General features: G+C 39.6%; 1 protein-coding gene across 1 annotated transcript in view; it reads right to left on the reverse strand.

Moving 5' to 3' along the window:
• CPB2 (carboxypeptidase B2) overlaps positions 1-17,067 on the reverse strand; it is a 50,594-nt gene that overhangs the window by 26,015 nt on the left and 7,512 nt on the right. The window contains exons 2-5 of the mRNA XM_046664078.1: positions 7,662-7,737; positions 5,961-6,085; positions 4,335-4,443; positions 765-866 (exon numbers count right to left, since the gene is read on the reverse strand). Of these exons, the coding sequence (XP_046520034.1) occupies positions 765-866; positions 4,335-4,443; positions 5,961-6,085; positions 7,662-7,737 (412 nt within the window). The remainder of the gene's footprint in view (positions 1-764; positions 867-4,334; positions 4,444-5,960; positions 6,086-7,661; positions 7,738-17,067) is intronic.

A 17,067-nucleotide genomic window follows, 5' to 3' on the forward strand; every position in this document is an offset into this window, starting at 1 on the left:
TTACTAAATCAAATGTATTTTTCCAATGATCAATTTTTTTCCAGAGCTTCCCTTTTTTTTTTTTTTAATGGGAAAGAATGATAAAAAACTGAACTGCAGAATTAGAAATTAACAGGCAGGAATTAGTACAGTTTCATGGTTCCCCAAAATTCTTCCTGTGGCCACATTCACTGACCTTTACTAAGGCCAATTTATTCGACCAAAAACAAATAACCAAATGGATGGTGATTGGAGAAGAAGATATCATATTAGCCTACTGCCAAGGACCCCAGCATTGCCCCGGTTCATAGCCTTCCCTGGGTTTAGTTGTTCAGCTCTTTCTTTGGTTCCAAAAACTGCATCACTGTCAGTCCAATAATAGATTTCTCTCCCTTTTTTTTCTCTTTCTTAAGTAAGCCAGTCAGAGGTGTTGGTGACGTAAATAAAACAAGGACTTGAAAAATCATCCAGACCACTGCTCTCATTTTATGGAGAAAGGCACTCAAGCTCAGGAAGGTTCAATGGCTTATCTATGTCACGTAAACAAAGATAGAGTTGATTCTAAAATTGAGGTTTCCACTCTCAGACAAACACTGCATTAATAAAGGAAAAGAAAATTAAAGGTAATAATGTATCCTTAAATAGCTGAAAAATAAAGTTGAGGAACACTTGAAATACAAATATTTCCAGAATGCAAAGAAAAAAATCCAAGTTACAACAAACATTGCTGAAGAATTAACACATTCCCCAAAGCTTAAAGATCAATGACTCTCCCCACAACATACCTTTAAAACATAAAGTGGGTACTTCTCATAGGAGGACCCAATGTGGATTTTTTCAACCAAATCAGGATGCCGCTCAGTTATAGTTTCTATCCAAGAATAGATCTATGAAAACGGATACCAGCAGTCAGTCACAGACAAGTTCAAAGCATTTCCCTGACCAAACACAACAGACAGCATCTTCAAGGGAAGGAGAGCTCTGTAAAAGCTTAGTATGTAGAAAGAATGTGGAACTAAAACACTTGGGGCAGGGGGTTTCTTCGGCTGCTTAGGAAAATCAATAAAATTAAGGTTTTGAAAAGTATCAAGGTTTAGAGAAAGAGTGGAAAAGTACTAAGAAACTTATGACAAAGTAGGAAAAGTTATTCTTTAAAGTATGTCTCCTGAAAGTTACTTTTAAAGGCTCATCACGTTGACTCCAAGCCTCTGTGTATGAAATCATCCTTACCATTGATTCAAGAGTTCATTTTTATATGAGACTTTTTTTTTTTAAATATTCACTTTTCCAGCCAGCCCTGATGGACTAGTGGTTAAAGTTTGGCCCTCTCACCACTTTGGTGGCCCGGGTTCATTTCCTGGTCATGGAACCACACCACCCATCTGTCAGTTGCCATGCGGAGGTGGCGGCTCACACAGAAGAACTAGGAGGACTTACAACTAGGATGTACGATCAAGAACTGGGGGGCTTTGGAGAAGAAAAAAAGTCCAACTTAAAAAACAAAAAATTTCACTTTTCAAGAGTAACCGAAGGAAGCTCTGGGCACTGCCTTTGCACAGGATAAATGGCAGTGTCATTGTTTTCTACTAGAGACCTGTGTACACTCACAATAAGATCTGTGAAACGATGAGAGACAAAGGTGAGGCAATCTGGAGGAAAAAAAATTCTCTCCTCCCTTGAGAAGGAGTTTGATTCTGGATCTCTCTCCTGGGTGGGAATCTAGTGGTGTTTGTCAGTCCGTCAGGATTATTGTGGAAGGAAAAAACAGAAATTCTGGGTCTGACTTTAGACTAATGTCTACTTCAAAGCAGGTGTTGAATATGGAATTTGGTCATGTTTTAATGTAGACCAACTTCTCAGGGGCCGTACTTAAACTTTTACACCTTCTGAAATGGGAATGACCAACCTTTGGCCTTATTTCTGGGAACTTTTCTGGAGGTAATTTCAAATAGCACTCCCAGCTGATGGGAACTGGAGTACCACTTACCCTTGGGTCCTCTTATAGTAGCACAACTAGGGTGAGTGGTATCTATGAGTGGTTGTCTTGTGCTGGGAATTAAGAAGCTTCTGGAAGGTGTAGCTGCCACCATACCAACGCTGTCAGTGTCTGAGGTGTTGGAAATTTAGCCGTCAGAGATGTCCTCACTGGGGCTCTGTTTACTATGTTACTCGTCTAAGGCATGAATACATCTGAGAGAACTACTACATTAAGCGATTTTGTGTTACAGCATTGATGGTTCAGTAGATTTCCTCCAGCATGGGAAGCTGTGCTATATGACAGCAGCTTTATGGAAAACTTTACTCATTTCACAATCTAATCTGGGGTAATGAAGGTAATACTCTTTAAAAACTCTCTTCTTTTGCCATTTGTTTTAAGAACTGTTTTTTGGCTATTTGTGTTTTCTACAGTGGATCGCTTAAAATTTCCTGTGAGACTCTGTAACAAAAGAACCCCTCCTGCCTACACGTAACCTTCTGGTGAGGGCTGAAGGAGAGGTCAGTGCTGAAGGGGAAGGAAGGACTTGGTGGAATTTCCTGAGAACAAGATTGCCATGGTTCCTTGGAACCTCTTAGAAAGGATTGTGGGCAGGAGGAAGGAGAGGTCTAAAACATTTTCTGGAATGTCATTGTTATGAGTTGTATTGTGTCTCCTGCAAAATTCATGTGTTGAAGCCCTAATCCCATGTACTACGTTAGTATGTGACCGTATTGGGGCATAGAGCTTCTAAAGAGGAATTAAGTTAAAATTAGACTGTTAGTGTGGGCCCTGATCCAACGTGACTGGAGTCCTTATAAGAAGTAGAGATTAGGACATACAGAGAGACACCAGGGATGTGTACACACGGAGAACAGGCCATGTGAAGGCACAGCGAGCAGACAGCCATCTGCAAGTCAAGGAGCGATGCCTCAGGAGAAACCAACTCTGCTGATACCTTGATTGTGGACTGTCACCCTCCAGAACTGTGAGAGAATAAATTTCTATTGTTTAAGCTACTCACTCAGTGGTACTTTGTTATGGCAGACTAATACAGCGTATGGCAAACTAATACAGTCAGGTACTTTTATTCCTCCCGTGCCTTCTCAACTCTTTCCCAGGGATAGAGTAAGAAAAAATAACCTTTTTGAAGGAAATAATTAAAATATATTTAAAAATACTTCTGTTTAAGGCATTCTCCTCTTCCCACGGAACTCAACACAGTAATGACATATTTATGTTCTCCATTTTGCAAATCATGCCTACCTGGCCTCTCAACTCTGAGCATCAAGTTTGCTTACACAGGGCTCATGATGGACGCTGGAGGGAGGTGGTCTGGGTGGACTAGACAGAGGCAAGGGAGGAGAGATAAAGGAAGAGGATGCAATTTTAAGATCCCCATCAGTCAGCCAGCCACATGGATCCTAAAAGCAGACTGAGTTCTGGTTTAACTAACTGGAAAGGAACAGATGCTTTTGAAGATTAAATAGAAAATTGATTCCTATTACTTAAGTCTTGGATGTCTTAAAAACATGAATGTGGTCCTTAACAGTTTCTGGGCACCTAGTCAAAGATGATAAAAATACTTAGATTAAGCAATAAAGCAGCATACTCCTATGAAAGAACAAAAGGTATCAAGGGATTTTTATTACCTGGAGTATTCTATATAAAAAAGAATGTCCTTCAAGGTGTTTACCCTTTCAACTAACAAATATGGGGAAATGGCTCTTAGTGTATTCTGTCAAAGCTTACTGAGGTCAACTGAACATCGACGTCTTGCTCAGTTTCCCTCCAGAAAAATTGGAACTTGTAAGTACTGATAGGAAAAAAATCAGTACTGGGAAAAATTGGAAAAAATCTTAAAGATTAAAACATAGGTGTTATTATCATCATTATTATTATGAGTTTAAATAAGTTCCTCCTAAGGGGACTAGAATACACTTATTTATAGTATGCTAACTGTAAGTGAATAAATTCCTTAATTCACTGAGATAATGTGGCAATTATTCAGCAAGGATACAATCAGGGTAATGGTCCAAAGAGACATGAATAATTGGACTGTCAATTTTTTTGTGGGAGTTTCAATAAAAAGGTCCTATTTTTTATTTCCTGCTGTTCCTTAGCATGCAGGATTACTCCTCGTAGTTAGAGATACTCTTAGCTATGGACAAACAGTCTGCTCAGAGGCAGTTTGCCAGATATGACACAATCTTCCCAGGGAAGATGTCGACAAAAGGGTGAATTACCACTGTATGATCACCTAATTGTGATTTTTTTACCCTCTCCCACCAAATATGATTCTTTAATAATTTCCCATGGTTGAAATGGCAATGCTGGTTAAATGGAAACAGTAATCTTGGAGAGAAATGTGACAGCTTACTTCATTTAGCGAGTGATAGTGTTCGTAGTATGAGGAGGAGGCCCGGGGGCTGAGCAGGTCGTCAGAAGTCTGCTGTCGGATAAGCTCTTCCACATCTCCCATCAAGACCCTGGGTGATGAAACAGAGGGCGAGCTGGTTTCCAAACAGGGCTCTGATTTTACCCCTTGGCTCATTGCGGGCACAGCAGGTGAGCATGGGGAAAAATCACTAAGAAATCTAACAAGCAAAAGTTCATCAAGGTGAAAACAACACCCCCTAACATTGCAGGAAGCTGAAATTCACAAACCTTCCTCTGGGTGGAGCTTACACGGGCGCCGGAGAGAAAGTCACTTCTATGTGGTAGGTTTTCGGAGCTGCCAAAACCTCACCCTTTCTCCATCATCATTTCTCGATTGTGATTCATTAGTGTCTTTTATGTGAACCTTTAGGTTAATAGACAACTTTCTCCAATCCAGAGTAACATTGCATTATTCTATTTTCAGTTAAGGACCAAGAAGAAGCAGAAAGCCTTTTCTTTTTGTTTTTTATTGTGACAACTGTTGACCTATACCAGATGTTCTGCATAGAAAAAGATTATCAAATCTCTAGAGAAATAGAAGGACAGGAAAATGGAAGTTATGGGAAAGGCATCTTGTTTAATATCTCTTGAGAAGTGCCATTCTGTTAACTAGGCAAACATTTTAACTAAATTAATCTATTCTATCACCTGGGATGAACAATTTGAAAGTTAGCTATCATTTTTATATCATCTTACTACTTTTTAGGCCAATGGATGAAAACCAAGTCTTTGATATCAGAAAAGTCTGAGTTCATCTCCTATCTCTGCCACATTCCAGCTGGTTGAGCTTGAGACATTCCTTTGTTTTGAGTATGAAAAATTTTTTCATCTGCATAATGAGGATAGTATTTTCCTCACAGGGTTAAATAAGGATTAAATGAAGCAATGTACAGAAAGGCTGAGCACAGTTCATGGAAGGCAGCGAACACCTATAACATATTATTAATAATTGTCATAGTGTATTATCCAAAGGTTGCCCATTGATACACAGAAGCGAGCATGGCCTCCAGGAAGTGCTAGGGCAGCAGGAGGAAGACTAGCGCTTGGGCAATGGATGCAGAAAGGATATGTTGAACAGGACAATTCAAAGGAAGTGGCCGTGGACTCTGAACAGAAATCGTCCCTGATACAATTTTTACTTTAGGGCCAGACATTCAGGAATGTTCCCTGACCTTGTAATGGAAGCAAAATCCCCTTCAGCAGCTGCTTTTTCAAGAGATACCACAAAGCCTAGTATGGTGAATGAAAATTTTGTTCCCCTAGCCTGGGCACAGAGTAGGGAAACTGTAAGAAAGGAGGAATTAGGAGGAACTATAAGAGGCTCCACAGATCATTGAGCCTAAGGGTCATTTTCAGATAAGGAACTGAGGTCATGAGAGGTTAAACCACTTGTCCAAGGTCACAGAGCTAGCCTCTTGGGCTTCATCACCAGTCCATTTCAGAGATTTCCAGGTTGCCATGTTTAATGTAAGCATTTATTTTTCCAGGAAGCAATTATACTATCTGCTAGCAAAATGCATCCTACGTGCTTATGATAGCTACTCAGTAAATATTGAATGATGCCTACCTGAATGGAACTCCGCTCTCATCTAAATGGGCTTTCACATTGCTTACATCAGATGCGTTCACAAAGAAATGGACTTGTTTTGTCTTCACAATGAATTCGGCTGTTACTGGCTGCCAAAGAACAATCTGCAGTTTCAAGAGGAAAAATGGATAAAACAAAAACAGTTGTTCCTATCATTCTCATCTGGAGCTAAAGTCAGAAAAGTGTGTCTGTAAGGGAAATGAAAAAGGCACTTCCTGGCCACTGGTCCCCACTCACACACGTGGCAGTATAAACATTTATTTTGCAAGGAGCTTGTTTTCTTCTTCTCTGAAGCCCCAGTTGCTAAAGAGGAGCTGGAACATATGAGGTACTCCATAAATATTTGGTGAGACAAGAATGAATGAGTGAATGGCTATATCGATGACCCACTTGTAAAACGGGATGTGTATGTCAGATGTATAAAAGAGAAACGAAATTTTGTCTAGAAGGAAAGTTGGTTAAATGCTGATTTTCTTTAATAAAAATTCTGTGTCCTTCATATTATTATCATGTTGGTGTTTCTTTTCTTTAACCTGATTATGAACATTGGGTAATGTCTTCCAATAATATTTACTTTTTTAAAATATTTTACTTCACTTTTTCAATGCACTTTCACACATTTCCTTTGATCATTACAATTACACTTTGATGTAGATTAGGCAGATGTTATTATTTTCATTGTTTGGATGAAGAAATTAAGGCCCATAGCTAACTTGTCTAAAATCACACATGTAAGAAGTGGCAGAACAAGAGCTAAACTTGAAATCTCTGATGCTTCCTCTGCTGGTATTACCTGTGCCCATGGTGTGGTGGCCATGAAAAGGCACCCTCAGCTTTTCTGTTGGGAGGGGCATGGTTGACTGACCTTCTCAGTTGCTGCCCCTCTTGATCCACCAGAGGCTGAATCCGTGCTGCCCCAGGGCTGCAGCCAGCCAACAATTGAGCACTGTGGGCATATTATTGCAGACCCGTTCCTGACAGATATGGGTTTCCTCTTACAGGTGACTTTGGCTTAAGGACTCACCACTGGTCTAGCCAAAGCTTCATTGGAACTGCCCTGCAGTCTCAGATTCTCTATGCACAATGTTCCTTTCTCCACAGGTGTCAGAGCTGCATCATGGAAAGTGCTCCCTACCGTTTCCAGCTCCCTCCTCTTCATTCTTTACAAGCACTCACTCTAATAAATCTCTCCCTTGCATCTTTAACCTGGTTTTGATGTCTGCTTCTTGGAAAACCCTAACCAACAAACATGGAGCCCTCAATTTCCTACCACGACCTTTTGTAACTCTTGTCAGTTTTCTACATGCTGGGGAGATGGGTCCCAGGCATGAAAATTTTAATAAATAAAATTTCCCTTGTGTTTTTGATGCTTATTCTTTGATTAAGAAACATTGTTTTATGAGCAAAATTCTATTGGATTTCTGTTATCATAGCATTTTTATAAGTACACACTTTCAGTCCCAAGGTATATTATGCAATTGGCTGAAAAGCCAATGGAGCAAATGAAGCAGGTTTGAATTTGGGAACCAGCAAAATCTTGTGATGATAGAAAGAGGGAGAAGGCTATAAAAAGAGAGGTTTATACCAGTTATATAAGTCAGACAACTTGTAAGAGAGAAGAAGCCACACAATACTTACACAAAATGAAACCAATAGAAAGATAAATGAGGAAGAAATTACCTGGTATGTTGTAGTAAGATTCTGCAGGATTTGAGCTTGCTGAGAGGTTCTAGGAAGAGCAGATAAAACCTGGCCACTGGGAAAGGAAGAAACAGGATTTTGATGTTAAATAAAAAGTGAAAATGAGATAAATTATACTGAGAGGGGCTTCTACGTAATTGTAAAAAGGAAACAAACTTAAAATGTGAAAAGGAAAGAGGCTATTGCTACAGATTCAGTGTCAAAAAGAGAACGTAGACTCCTTATTCTTTCTTGCTCCTAAGCAATTGTAAAATCAACAGTTCTCTTGAATGCGAGTCAGTTTGCAGAATACTTACTTCTTTCTTCTCCCGTGCGTGTGTGTACGTGTGTTAATTTTAAAAATTAAATATTTGATGGATAAGGAAATATTTATGCAAACACTAGCTTATTACGTAATAAAATGAATGCCTAGGAACCCATTATCCCACTTAAGAAATCCAACTGTACTAGTGTCCTTGAAGCTCCTTGTGGGCTCCTCCCTACTCTGTTCACCCCCAACCCCCATCACATCTCCAAAGGTATGCACTACCATAACTTTCCACTTTTGTTCATTCCCTTGCTTTTCTTTAGAGTATGGATTCTTAAACACATGTATGAATGCTTCTACGTGTGGACACAAAATATTTTTAGATTTGCTTGATTTAACTCTATAAAAATAGTATACAAGGGGCTAACACAGTGGTATAGTGGTTAGGTTTGTGCACTCTGCTTTAGCAGCCTGGGGTTTGCCAGTTTGGATCCTGGTCACTGACCTACAGAGTGCTCATCAAGCCATGCTGTGGCAGCATCCCACGTACAAAATAGAGAAAGACTGGCACAGATGTCAGCTCAGAGACAATCCTCCTGAAGCAAAAAGAGGGAGATTGGCAACAGATGTTAACTCAAGGCCAATCAGATGTTAGCTCAGGGCCAATCTTCCTCACCAAAAAAAAAGGTATATGATACGTATTCTGCTATATCTTGTTTTTTCACTCAACATTGCATTTTCACATTTATTGTCTGTGTGGAAGTATCTAGTGATAGTTCAGATGTGCAAGATGTCTACAAGTGGAACAGCTGCTTCTTGGGGGTATGCAGAGTTTTAATTTCATAGGATAATGTCAAATTATTTCTCAAACTTTTGTATCAAGTTATATTTTCACCAGAAGTGGAAAAGATTTCCTATAGCTTCTCCTTGCTAACACTTGATGCTGTCTGACTTTTTAACTTTGCAATCTAATGATTGTGAAATGGAATCTTCTTGTGATTTTAATTTTATTTTCTGACTTACTAATGAAGTAGTTAATTACATTCAATTATTTTTGGGACAATCAACTAGTATGATTTCTTTCTATAATCTAGATACTAATCCTTTGTCAGTTATACGTATTGAAAATATCTTCCACCAGTTCGTTTGTATTTTCTCTTTCTTTATGATGTATTTTATCTATCATTTCCTTCTAGGTTTGTCCTTTTTTGTGTATTAAGGACTCTTTCCCAATACCTGGGTCATAAAGATATTCTCCTATATTTCTTTTTGTTTTTCTCATTTAAGTTTTTAATCCATTTGAAAATGAATTGTTTGTGTGCAGTGTAAAGGAATTGAGTTTCCTTTTTTCTTCTTAGCATCATTTATTAATCGTTAGTACTTTCCCTGGGGATCTGCTATGCTAATTCTGTCATGTATAAATTTTCACCCTCTTTGGCAGAGCCTATCCTGGTTCAGCAGACCATTTCCTCTTCCTGGGCACACAGAATAACTACATTTGCCAGCCTTCCTAGAGCCTGTGTTGAGACCATGTGCCTGAGTTCTGACAATGAGAATGTGAGCAGGAGTGGTGCGCTGCGGTCAAGAGTAGACAGGAGTCTTCACGTGCCTATGTTCTCTCTCATGCTGTGGCTGGAAGCAAAGAACCCAAGATGTGAAGCTGCAAAATGGAAGCGGCCCAGATCTCTAAGTTGCAGGAGAGCACCAGTGAGAGCCCTGTGACCTTCATCAATTGGTGATATGGGTGAGAAATAAACCTTTGTTGTGGCAAGCAAAGCTATTTCAGGGTGCATTAGTCATTACAGCATAACCAAGGATTACCCTCACTCACACAGAGCGGTCTATTTCTCGCTCTTGATTACGTTCCATTGTTTCACTCGTCTGTTCTTGCGCCAACACCATTCATCTTTGTGACTGTAGCTTCTAACATCATATAGGACAAACTCCTGCTTCCCCTCTTCTTTGCCCAGTTCTTTTTTAAGGTCCTCTTGGTTTGACTCTTTGCTTTTCCACATAAATTTAAAAAGTTGGTTTGTCATGTTCCATGAAAAAAGTTGGGGTTTTGATTAGAATTATATTGAATCTATAGATCAATAATTTGGGGAAAGCTGACATCCTTATGATTCTGAGTCTCCTTATCAGTAAACACAGTAGGTTTGCCTATTGGTTTAGGCCTTCTTTAATAGCTTTCAAAAAAGTTTAATAATTTTATCCATAACATGTTGCACATTTTTTATTATATTTATTCTAGCAAATTTGCTTTTTCTTTTGTAAACGGTAACTTTTAATACTCCATCTCTTAGTTCTTTCTTGCCAAGGTATAGTAATGAAGTTGATTTTTAGATATTGATTTTCTGTCCAACACTCTTGGTAATTTTGATCATTTTAATGTAGATATTTTGGGACTTTTTCTTTGCAAGCAATCATGACAACTGCACATACTAAGTTCTGCTTCTTTCATTTCAATGCTTATAGAGGTTTTTTTTTCATGTCTTTCTTTATTGACTAGGACCTGCATTACAGTGTTGAATAGAAGTGGAAATAAAATGCATGATTCAGAATTTTTCAGGCAAACATTCCAATGATTCCCCATTAGAATGCTTGTTGTCACGTTTTGGTAGGTGCCTTTTATCCGGTGAAAGAAGTTTCCTTCTAATCTCTGCTATGATTTTTATCATGAATAGGTGTGGATTTTTATCATATGTTTTTATGAGATGAGCATAAGTGCTTTCTGCTTTAACCTCTTAATGTGGCAAAAAACATTAATAGATTTTTTTTTAAGTTGACGCTTGGCTTAGTTTGTTTTCTCACCTTTGCTTTATCATATTTTCCTCTCTTGCAATGCTTGTTAGGGCTATGAGCTGTGCTTAGTGATTCTTGGAAATCCAAGGCAATAGACTAGTGTGAATTAACATGGGTTGACTTTATTTTCACAGTCCACTTAATCAGATAGGAAAGAATTTCTTAGTAAATTTTCTCATACTTGCAGCTCTCCATCCACTTTTGCAGATGAGGGAGATTTGGATAAAAAGAGAAAGGAACCAGTGATGTGACGGCTTGCAGGTATATGTGGAATCTGTTAACACCAATGGCTTTATCAGGTTTCCAGTAGGCCTCTGTGTACCTGCACAAGACTATTTTATTTAAATTAAAATTAAGCTATGTTGGTGATGATGGGGTTCAGGGTAAGCTGGCCCAAGATGTGCTACTTTGGCATGTGGAGTATTTTGGGCTGAAGGCAATGGAAACACTGTGGGCCCCAGAGAAACTTTCACATTTCCCTTGAGGAATTTAAACTAAGGGCCTTGCCTATAAAGGGAGTAATCACCAGAAATAGCCTTTTTATGACCTATCTGTATGATAGGGCGGGCTTCTAATTACTGAACATCTACTCTTCTTATCATTCTGTGAATTACCCTCCTCCCCTCTGAAGCCTCAAGCCCTGATCCCATTTCTTGGCTCAAGATGACATAAATACCTCACTTTACCTTGCTATCTCTGAACTTTTCTTGTTTGTGGGGTTCCTGAACGTACAAAATTAATTAAATTTGATTTTCTCCTATTAATCTGTCTCATGTCAGTTTAATTTTTAGACCAGCCAGAATAACCTAAAGGATAGAGGAAAATTTCTTCCTCCCCTGCAGTGACTTTTGCCAGAGGTGAATCCATTTTTTAACTTAAAGAGATTTTTCTTTTATTTTTGAACAAATTATTTCCCTTGAAATATGAGGATAAATATTTTTTTTAAATCAAAAAGAAAATGCCTTGCTCTTGCTTTATGTAAAACTAAACTTAGACTTTACTTCCAGCCAGATGGAGAAACAGGGACCAAGTTTATGCTCCTGACCAAAACAACCAAAAAACTGTAATGTGTATATATGTATATGTACATATAAGTATACATGGAATATGTATATATATATATATATTTATGTAATGCACTTAAAAAATTGAACATCAGCCACGTGATGACTAAGTATAACATTGTATCCTGGAAGAGAAAAAGAACATTAGTGGAAAAACTGAAAAAGTGGAAATCCAAACCAAGTTTGGATTTTAGTCAAATTCTGGAATGTGCCAATGTTGGTTTCTTAGTTCTAATATGCCATGGTGGTATTGGATGGTAACATTAGGGGAAACTCAGTGAAGAGTATACAAGAACTCTCTGTAATATCTTTGCAACTTTTCTGTAAATATAAAAATATTCCAAATAAAAATTTTAATTGAAACAAAAAAACATCCAGCAAGAGTTTTGGAAGCACAAAAGACATTATGATAACTTCTCTTGTCATTATTAGCAGAGGCTTCAGGGAAGAGATCACTGGGTAATTAAAAATGTGTAAAAGCACACGGTGGGAGACAAAAGAGTATGGTTGGGGAAAGGGCAAGCTGCTCACTGTTGCCAAGTGTAGGATACAGGTGGTTAGAGCAAGAGAAGAACGGTAGCTAAACAGAAATGAGTTTGGACACGCATGTTAGTCTTCCCCCAGAGAAGGTTTTGAATGCATGCTGAGAAATTTGGCCTTTATCTTGTAGGCAATTAGGAACTAGAAAAGTGACATCACTGGACTTGTAATGTATAAGAATAACTTTGATAGCAGGGTGGAGGATGGCTTTATTTTGGAAGGCCTGATTAAAAGATTCTAAATTCTGAAAATACGCCTATGGAGACTTGATTATCAAAAGAGGGACAGAATGGCTCGCAGAAACAAGAGACTAGGACATTTTATGTCAATCTCTGGTACAGTTTTAGAGTAAACTATTCAATCAGTGCTTAAGGATATATGTTCAAGGTTCTGTATTGCAGGATTTTTCGTAGTAACAATAACTGGAAACCATATGAATGCTTACCAGTAACAGAATTGTTGAATGTTCGTGGGGTCTCCACATTCTAGGATGTCTTGTAGCCATTATAAAGAATGAGTTAGAATTATAATAGTTAACTTGGGGGAGATTTAAGCGATGGATTTAGGGAAAGAAGCAAGAAGCAAGTGGAAAATTCTATGAAATATTATCCCATTTTTATAAAAAAATAAATTAGAAAGAAAAAGGGAAATTATATGTGTCAAAACCAGGGGAAAGTTATGAATAAGTAAACAACACATTATTGACATTCATTTGGTGAACAGGGAATGGGCGGGTAGGTGGGAAGGATTGGGTAGGTGAAGGAAGGGGGGAGCAAATAAGACTGTTTTTAAAAGAAAGGTCTCTATAATTCTGATAGGAGATATGGTATTCAACTAATGTAAAACCACACCCAGGTATATATAAATATATAGAGAAACGCATGAAAGAATGATCCCAAAAATGTTACTGACGTTTCCTCAGGGTGATGCAATTTCAGTGTTTTTCTCTCAAATTTTATGCTTTTCTACATTTTTTAATGAAAATTTTATTTAATCATGGAAAAATTTATTTAAAAAAGCTACTCTGAGTGTGAAAAAGCCACCCCCAAGCTTCTCCGTAATGCTGGTGACACTCACCAGCACAGTCCTTGTTGTATTCAAATGTCCTTTGAGGCCAACAGTGGAACATAGTCACCCATTTTCTAGCCTTTCATAGCATTTTCATTCTAGCAAGTCCTGTTCTAGGAATTTTTTGTTCCTTTTTTCGCCGTCTGCCACAATAGTTCTAATATTTCCAGTTCACTTAGTGTAGGCCATTGTTTTCTCCAAGTTTCCAAAAATCATCCTAGAAGCAATTAGCACCACCTCCCAAGGATCTAACTAGAACATCAAATCCTGTATTCTGGTGAGTGCACCTCCTTAGGGAAATAGTTCCTTCCTTTTATTAATATCTTCGGCACTTCCACAGCCAGATTATGTCATGACTTAACCCCCACTATTGGTTTGGAGACCAGGAGAGGAAGTGGGGGCAGATCTTAAGGGCTAATAGTAGATGACAATATAGAACTGAGCTGCCAAATAGCAATGGGGGCGTTGAGATCACTATATAATAGAAGCCTGGTGGCAGTGCTTAACCACCAGTAACAAGTTGGGCACAATTATTGTAATGAGCAGCAAGGTCAGTGTGGCAGCCAGAGGGACATGACCCTCAGAAAGCTATAGAGTTAGTTAAGAGAACAGAGTCATTATGGGCAAGATAGATGGGCAGCCAACAAAGGTATTGCTCCATCTTTACAACCAAAATAAGTCAAGGATGGATAATTAGAGGGGCTGAGGACAGCTATTCCAATCAAAAGTGACAATCCATTGCCCAGTTTCCAGACCTGAGCCAATTCTTAGACCCCAAATCTCTTGCCGAAAGGTGGAGTTAGGTCCCCACAAGGAAAAGCCATATAGCAGTATAGAAAGAGTATATGATCATGACTTCCTTGGTCTTCTCCCAAAGGGACATGTGGTAATTAACTCAGGTACTCTGCACACTGGGGAAAGGGGAATACTCAAGCATTTTGAGTTCTTTTGGATGCAAGTTCCAAGCTGACATTGAAACCTGGAGATCTGGAGTCTAGCCTAGGTCTTTCTCATAGTGGGTGCACTGTGTCCATGGATCTTTCCATCATCATTTCCCTGGTCTCCAAATGTATAATTGAAATGGACATACTTGGCAGTCAGCAGAACCCCCACATTTGTTACTTGCCTGTAAAGTAAGAGCTATGATAGTGGGAAAAACCAAAAGGTGAAACTTTCCACTCCCCAGCCAAGATACCAAAATTGAAAAAAAAAAAAAAAAAAAAGCAGCCTAGAGTGGAAATGGCAGATATTCATACTGCCTTTAAAGATCTAAAGATGCAGGGAAGGTGGCTCCCATCAAATCCAGTTTTAATTCTCTAGTCTGGCTTCCACAAAAACCAGATGGATCCCAGAGGACGACAGTGGATGATCAAACTCAACCAAGTAGGAGTCCCAGTTGCAGCCACTGTGCTCAGGGTGGCATCTTTGCTGGGCAGAGACTCAGGTATGTGGTATTCAGCTATTGAGGTGGCCATCCCTATCAGAAAAAAGCATCAGAAGCAGTTTACATCCACCTGGAACAGATACCAGTATCTATCTACAACCTTGCTTCAACTTAAATTAACTTTCCTACTCTCTGTCGCAATATAGTCTAAAGGGAACTAGCCTGTCTGGATATCTCAGTCCACTATATCAATGACGTCTTGTGAATCTTGGATCAGATGAGCAAGAAGTGGCAAGAACATTGGAGGTCTTGATAGGACATATGTGCTCCCAAGGGTAGGAGATAAATACTATAAAGATTCAAGGACCTGCCACGTTAGGGAAACTTTAAGCGTCCAGTGGTCTGCGATAGGCTGGGGAATCCCCTCAAAAATAAAGAACAAATGACTACATCTTATACCTCCCACACCAAAGAAGGAAGCACAGTTCCTGGTAGGTCTCTTGGGTTCTGGATATGCGTCACTTGGAGATACTGCTTCAACCTATATATTGGATGACGTGAAAGACAACCATTTTTGTGAGACGCCCAGTGCAAAACGGTTCAGGCTGTGGTGCAAGAAGCTCTGCCACTTGGGCCATATGGCCTGGCAGACTGTATGGGCTTAGAAGCATCTGTGGTGGGAAAAGATGCCATTTGGAGGCTTTGGAAAGTCCCAATGGAAGAATCACAATGTAGACACCTAGAGCAATACCATGACATCTGCAGGGGACAATTATGAACCTTTCAAAAAACTGTTCCTGGTAGCTACTGGGCCCTGGTAGAGATGGGATGCCTGACTATGCGACAATAAGCGGTCATGGGGCCAGTCTAATCCCTCAGGAGCTGGGTTCTGTCATACTCACTGTGGTGGGCAGAATAATGTCTGTATGCTAATCCCTGGAACCTGTGAATCTGTTACCTTATGTGGTAAAAGTGACTTTGCAAATACGGTTAAGTTAAAGATTTGAGGTGGGAAGGTTATGTTGCATTACCTAGGTGGCCCCAATGTTTTTACAAAGACCCATAAAAGTGGAAAAGAGTGAGGCAGAGGGAGATTTGACCTAAGAAGACGTCAGTGTGATTCAATGCAAAAAGGACTTGACCTGCCTTTGCTGGCTTTGAAGATGGAGCAAGAGGCCACAAGCCAAAGAATGAAGGTAGCCTCTGGAAGCTGGAAAAAATAAGGAAATGGATTCTGTCCTAGATCCCCCACGAAGGAACATAGCCTTGACCAACACCTTGATTTCGGCCCAGTGAGACCCATTATTAATTTCCAAACTACAGAAACGTAAGATAATGAATTTGTGTTGTTTTAAGCCACCAATTTGTGGTGACTTCTTACAGCAGCTATAAGAAACTAATACACTCACCATGTTATGAGATTGGGTGGGCCCACCATCAATCCATCATAAGATGGAGGTAGCACCTCTGGGATCAAGCACAAGCAGGGCCAGAGGACACAATTGAGGTGCATAAGCAGTCCAGACCCATGTGTCATCCACTACTGTTGTACCAGTGCTTTTCTCTCAACTCATGTCAACACATGTCACAAGTAGAGGTCTCTTATGATCAGCTAATGAAGGAGTGTGGTAGCCATGAGAATGTACCTCTCAGATATCCAACTGCAAGATGTGTAATTGATGGAAGGCCCCAGCTGCTATGCTTGAAATCTGTCCCTGTGTTAATCCTAAGGCCATATTTCCCATTGGCTGCTCCAAGCTAGTAGCTGAGCACAATGGGGATACTAAGGCAGGCTCATTCCTGGAAGATGGAGGACTCTTCTGATGGAGGACGTTGCCTCAAGGACTGTCTTTCGGCTTTGCAAAAACTTTCTGAGAAGTGCATTACAGTCTAAGACCTTCCCTACCCCGCCTTCCTCCCTTCCCTCTCGCCTCCACAGGGGTTAACCCTGTATTGCAGTCTCATGGCTCTCCCAGCCAACTCTTGCCTATTCCCCATTTCTTCCTCTTGAGCATTTTTCTCAACACATCTCTTGCACGTATAATCCCATCTTGGTGTCTGCTTCTCAGAGGATCAAAACTAACCCCAGGAGGAAAAGAGGAAGCTTAATACACGGATGGGCAGCTTTGTATGTGTACATGTGAGTAAAAAATGGAGGGGGCTTCACTATAGACTCACTCAGGAGTGGCTCTGAAAGACAGCAGTGAGGGAAATGTTCTCAAGTAAGCAGAGCTTCAGGGGGTGCATCTCATAATACATTTGTGTGGAAAAAGAAGTTGT

Source organism: Equus quagga, chromosome 6 (assembly GCF_021613505.1).
Source record: "Equus quagga isolate Etosha38 chromosome 6, UCLA_HA_Equagga_1.0, whole genome shotgun sequence".
Lineage (NCBI taxonomy): Eukaryota > Metazoa > Chordata > Mammalia > Perissodactyla > Equidae > Equus > Equus quagga.